At 42.8% G+C, this 6,279-nt stretch overlaps 1 protein-coding gene across 1 annotated transcript; it reads right to left on the reverse strand.

Moving 5' to 3' along the window:
• Nucleotides 1-572: 572 nt before the first annotated feature.
• LOC114585929 (NXPE family member 4-like) lies at nt 573-6,065 on the reverse strand. The gene is made up of 6 exons (XM_077919816.1): nt 5,985-6,065; nt 5,284-5,344; nt 4,271-4,949; nt 3,062-3,123; nt 1,786-2,004; nt 573-1,359 (listed from the first exon to the last, which is right to left on the reverse strand). Exons 1-6 carry the CDS (start codon nt 6,063-6,065, stop codon nt 824-826), a joined length of 1,638 nt encoding a protein of 545 aa, XP_077775942.1. The 3' UTR covers nt 573-823.
• Nucleotides 6,066-6,279: the final 214 nt, after the last annotated feature.

Consider the following 6,279-nt stretch of genomic DNA (forward strand, 5'->3'; position numbering starts at 1 on the left):
CCTCAGGTTACAAGCACCTTGGGTTACAAACACTTCAGGTTACAGACTCTGCTAACCAGGAAGTAGTACCTTGGGTTAAGAACTTTACCGCAGGATGAGAACAGAAATCATGCGGCGGCGGTGTGGTGGCAGCGGGAGGCCACTTTAGCTAAAGTGGTACCCCAGGTTAAGAACGGTTTCAGGTTAAGAACAGAACGAATTAAGTTCATAACCAGAGGTACCACTGTATATAAATTTAATAAATAAATAACAAAATATTTATACAAACCACTGCATCTGACCACTCTTGGAGTATTGGTCACCTCACCTCAAAAAATTGTATTGTGGAGTTGAAAAAGTTTCAGAAAAGGGCAACCAAACTGATCAAGTTGAAGAAAGGTTACAACATCTGGGGCTACTTTGATAAAATGGGGGGAAGGGATCAAATAGTGAAGTACAACATTCTTCAAAGTGTGGGGAAGTGGATCTTCTTACTCTTTCACCATAGTAGGATGTGTTATGTACCCCAAAGCCATCCCTGAGCCAAAACCGGGGTGACGGCCTATGAGATATAAGAGTCGGCCTATGAGATATAAGAGTCTGCTCCTACCTGACAGAAATATTTGCGCAGAAGAAAACCACACCAATTATTCTCCCTATCCCAGGAAGCTTCCCAGAAGCACCTCAACAGGCACTATTTGAAAAAGATGCAAGGCTAGAAAGGTATTTAGGGAAATCCAATGGAGCAAAATATCCAAGTGCACTATTTAAATAAAGTGCTCCATATCTTTCACTGATACGTTTTCTGACCCGTAGTTCTCTGCTTCCTCTTTGCTTTAGCGCTTTAACATATGTAAGTTAAAAACATATCAATCTGATTTCCAACCACGTGATCTGGTGGGTGAAGTATGTTCATGCCGTAAGCAACTGTCATATCCCAGGCATCAACGAAGCCCACCTTCAGATCCCGAAAAATGTCCTTTAGCGCAAGGTGCTGGGCATAGCCATGGAAGTCTGCAAATATTTCTTGTTCTATGGACACCTCCCGGGTGTTCTCCCCTTTGATGATGACTTTTGTATCTGGGCTTCTCAGAAGAAGGCGCTGGATGGCTCCCCGGGCATTGATTGCCCTTCGGATGAAGAGCTCGATGGGGAAGGGGCGGAAGTGCTGGCCCAGACCGATGACAACCACTGTGTCTTTGTCACCTGCCACCAGGTCAATCTCCCGAGCGACGTAGTTATGATCTCTTACCATATACTCAGAAGCAGTGACTAAAGGGTGGTTGTGTTTTTTCCATTGGATTTGGATGTTTCTCTCCATGTCCACAGCGATCAAATTCCGGTGCTTCCCAGCTCCATGGCTGTCAAGATATTTAAGGGCTAATGTGGGAACAGACATAGAATTAATCTAACTTTCTTTGTTCATTGACCCCTCAGAAGATACTGAGCTATTTATTTCTGAATGACTAGTCTACTCTCTTGCATCTGACGGCAAGGAAGACGCAGGACTTGCCCATTCGCGAGGATAGGTGAGGCAGTCATTTCAGGTGGCAGAACTGGTTTCCAAAACAGAATTAATGCAATAATGTCTGGAAGATGGATGTTGTGGGGTAGTTGTTACTATGTTATGTAATTTTAGGTTTTCATATTGTAAACTGCCCTCTGATCCTCGGATGACGAGTGGAGTAGAAGTGAATTAAATAAAGAATGTTCAGGGCACAGAAAAGGATTCTGGCTTACCCAGAAATAGGAATGAAGCTGGCAGCAAAAGCTGTGCTGTGGTTCTATCTAGGTGAGAGAACTTACTATTCACTCTCTTTGTGAGATACTCGATCCATTGCCTCACAGTTGAGTCTCCCAGGAGGTAAATTAGCTTTCGTTCCAAGCAAGTGTTAATCCGCTCCAAAGTGTTGAATGTGGACACATTGCAGAACACAGGATGCCACTGGTTCTGCCAGACAAAGCCACTGGGAGATGGGGAGTTCATCCCAACCTGGCACTTCTCACTTGCCGTAGTCTTCTTGCCTGAGAAATGGAAACGAGAGATAAGCAGTTTCCACTGAACTCTGTTGTGGGGGAACCAGCATTCTACAGTCTGTGGGGAAAGTCAAGGTTCCAAGGCGGAGGAGGAAGGAAATAAGAAAATAACTGGCAGAGGCAGCATTTTATTGTTGCCTATTAAGTCTGCTCCTGGCAAACAATATGCCATTTCTGAAGCCAGAGTCATTTTCAGGGACTCTGAACAGCACAGAACAACAATTTATTTCTTTATCCTAATTATTTGGCCAACTTCTTTTATCACAGGAATTTTCAGAGGGCCTGAAAACAGCAGTAAAGAATAAAACCAAAGAGAATTCAAAGCCAGGCTACAGCCAGCAAGTCTCAGCTTTTTTAAAAAAATGGCACAAATATCTTTAAAAAACAAACAAAACAAAACTCAAAGATAAACCAAGATTTATCTACAGCCTTACCAAGGCACACAAAAAATTGGGTGGGGAAGAGATATGTAGGTCTGGGTCAGCAGCCTGGATGAGACTCAGGAAATAAGATTCTTAGGGATGGATGGCACCAAAGTTGTGACAACTTAAACTAGGAAGGGGACACGCAAAGGAGGATGCCTTCACCCCAGTGCAGATCCCCTTTATAACATATACAGCACAGCAAGACAATGACCCACTCCCCACAACAGTATCAATATGGCTAATCTGACCCAACAAGCCCTACCCCAAACACACACACAAACCACAATGCAACCAACTGAAGGCAACCAACCAACCAAGCTCTAATCTCTTGCAATGGCCATAAAAATAAATAAATAAATAACTAAGAGTCCTACCCATATGATGCTGACACAAAAACCATGCAAAAACACTGTGCAATAAAATGAAATAACATTATCCTTTCCCTCAACCGCATTATGTCTATGGCAACAGTTTCCTCATACTGAAAGCAAACGAACTGTGAAAAAGACTCTACGAATCAAAAGTGGAGATGCTAGATACTTCTCCTTGTTTATTTGTTTGTTTTGCAACACACACACACAACTTTTAATAAAAACTAATTGAAAGGAAGTCCAACTCACTTCCACAAGCTGCAACGCTAATGTCCCCAAATGCCTGCGGGATCTCAGCTCCAATGTTGGACCTTCAAAAGAGAGAAAACATCCATTATGGAATCCAAGTCAGACTAGGTGTCCTCCTAAGAGGACTAATGGCTTCATTCCACCTCCTCCTACACACACCTAAATGGCCTCTATGGGAAATGGAAGCCTTGCATAGGTGGATCATTGTCCGGGGCTGGGCAGGAGGAGTGGTGGAAACTGCCTCCCCATCCCAACCCTTCCAGGGAGGAGGAAGAGGAAAACAGTATAGATTTACAACAGTGGTTTGCGAGATGTCACAGCTCAGAGACAAATGAGGGGGAAAGTGGGGAAATAATGGGAGAGGAGGAGCAGGCAGAGCTGGAACAGCTGCTGGTTGACACATTGTCACTAGAAAGCATTCCAGACCCACCATCTGAACTTCAGCTGCAGGTCTCAGTTCCTCTTGGTCAACCAGCACGATACAGGTGTCAGGGACTGGGCAGAGGAGGAATGGAGGAGACCTCCTCCCCAGTCTGGCCCTTCCAGAGAAGAAGAAGATAGTTCAGAGTTACAACAGGGGTTTGAGGGAGGTCACAGCTCAGAGGCAGATGAGGGGGAAAGTGGGGAAATAATGGGAGAGGAAGAGAAGGCAGAACCGGAGCAGCAGCAGCTGGCTGACACATTGTCATTAGAAAGCATTCCCACAATTTCTGTTAATTTCTGTTAAATTCAGATTTCGTTGTTCTGTTTTCAATTTCCCCTTTCATTCTTCTAGTTCGCCTTTTGGATCATCTCAACCCCCAGCTCCATATGGATCAAATGGAAGTGTTGATGAGCCCATAGACAATCAACTTGCCCTGTTTGTATATACTACCAGCACCTCACACACAAACACATTGCTGAACTGAAGAGAAAGAAAGAAAGAAAGAAAGAAAGAAAGAAAGAAAGAAAGAAAGAAAGAAAGAAATCCCTGGGTCTCAGTGCAAGTGAAATAAGGGAAATGTTCACCCAGTTATGGCAAGCACAGGTGAAAAAGCACCTCTGTGCAAACTTTGTTCTCAGGCAATTTTTGGGAAGGTTTTTGTTAATACTCATCCATCTCAGGCATTTGTCTGATGCCTTCCGATTGCCCAGGAGCACAAATGCACAGTTCAGAACTGTCCTCAGGTAAGATATTTGCATATTGAACAGAAAAGAACATACCGGTACCTGTCAAAAAGTCTCTTTTCCAGGGCAGTGAGATATGAGATGGGCTTGTTGTAGGACTTCAGCGAAACAAGAGCGTCACAAGACACATTCTTTGGTTTCACACAGTAGAAGGACTCCTTGTCTCTCCTGTCCAGATACTCACACAGTTCTTCTTTTGTTGCTATATTAAAACCACAGTCGCTGAAGACATCCAATGTTCCTTTTAAAAACCTGCCCCTGAAACCTATTTTGTTGTAGCCTCTCTTCCTCGCAGCCCACAATGCAGAAACTCCTTCACTGGGATTGATGAGCCGGAGAGATGCTCTGACTTTGCCCTCCCAAAATAAAGTGAAATGGACCAGGTAAGTCCCATTCTTATGGTCCTCAATATGTCCAGACGCTCCGGCCTTAAGGCTTGAAGAATAGATCCTTGCTTGTAAGAAGTCTCCTCCATACTCCTTTCTGTTCCCCAAGTGGTTGTACAAATCCAGTCGAACTATCAAGGGATCTCCAATGCAATAAGAATCCTTGGGGCTTAATATTGTGGCTTTGCTGTTCTTGGCACTTGTGGTGGTCTTTATATCCGTGAAAGTTACATTGGGCATCAGCTGGTCTAGTTTTTTGAGAACACCTCTTACATCTTTTTCTTCCCATTCCATCCCACTGTGGCTTGGGAGTGGCGAAGTCCTCCTTCGGTTATCTTTGATTGAATAAGTTTTTGTTAAAAGAACCCAAATACCTTAAACACACTTGTGATACTAAATAATACAATGACATTGTATTGTACATTATTCATTATATTGTACCACAAAATTCCATACCTGCTGTTTACATTTCTCAAAGCCTAAAAGGTCTCTATCCAGTTATCGACTAGAGTTGTCTGTTACCACTTTACTGGGGTGGGGTGGGAAATGTGCCTTCTTTATTAAAATAATACATATGCTTTGCAACGTGGTTTCAAATGCTCTCTGATATATTCCTTGAAATAATGCCTTATGTGGTTATGATTTTTTTTAATAAAATAAAATCCTTACCATCTTCTGTAGCAGCACGAATCCTTTCTGCTTGCCCCATGAGACCTCCAAAGATGGCAATCTGGAGCAATCAGTGAGAAAGAAATTATTACAAGCATTCACAAGGAGAGAATGTAGCTCAGTAGTATGTATTTTCATGCAGAAGCGCCTGGTCCCATTCTGGACTTTCCAATCTCAGAAAAGGATCATATAGCAGCCGTGTGAAGGGAAAGACTTTAGATTGAGATCCTGGAGAGCCACTGCCTCTCAGAATGGGTGATATTGACCTAGAATAGATGGACCAATAGTCTGACCTACCTAGTATGAGAAAGCTTCCTACAAATCCTCTGCGGGTATTTAAGAGATTTTAAACCTTGAACCAAAGGTTTCTACTGATTCCTCCGTTATCTCTGCTCAGTTTTGGTGTGTTTTTTACCCACTAGGCAGTAAATGAGCAGCTAAAGCCCTAGTTAAAAGGGTTTAAGAAAACTTTGTTGATAAAACAAGACAAGCAGCTTCACGATAGTGCCAATCGCTCAATCTCTCCTTCTCCATTCTAAAAACATTTTCAAGTCCTTACTAACACAATATTTGTTGTAATCATTTTTCCAGAGAAACATAAAACTATTAATCAATTATAGACCTTTTTATGTACCACTTTCTTGGTTGGCCAACCATTTTTTATATATACGGGATACAGAAAATGGGGTGAGGATTCCAACCTTGGTCTCAGTTCTGTAAAAAGTGTAGCTGATGATGATAATCGCTCCCAGTGCAAAGACCAAGAATGCTGCTGGTTTCATGGTAGAAATGAAATGTGCTCTGGTCACCTCTGTGAAAGAAGCAGAGGGGTTTCCCATCAGTCACCACCACTTTTTATTTCTAGTTTTCCACAGAACTTTGCACCAGAAGCATATTCAACCGGATCTTGTTGGGAACCCGGTGAGAAACTCTTAGACCACTAGCATATAAATATTACTGTGACAACAGGAATGCAATGAATAGAATAGCGGCTCT

The sequence above is a fragment of the Podarcis muralis genome, chromosome 15 (assembly GCF_964188315.1).
Source record: "Podarcis muralis chromosome 15, rPodMur119.hap1.1, whole genome shotgun sequence".
NCBI lineage: Eukaryota > Metazoa > Chordata > Lepidosauria > Squamata > Lacertidae > Podarcis > Podarcis muralis.

Excerpts from the sequence above, each read along its gene's own strand:
- LOC114585929 (XM_077919816.1), bottom strand. The coding sequence starts at position 6,065 with ATGAAACCAGCAGCATTCTTGGTCTTTGCACTGGGAGCGATTATCATC. Across the intron at positions 5,345-5,984 it reads TTTACAGAACTGAGACCAAG|ATTGCCATCTTTGGAGGTCT; the intron begins GTTGGAATCCTC and ends TGATTGCTCCAG. Across the intron at positions 4,950-5,283 it reads TCGTGCTGCTACAGAAGATG|ATAACCGAAGGAGGACTTCG; the intron begins GTAAGGATTTTA and ends ATTCAATCAAAG.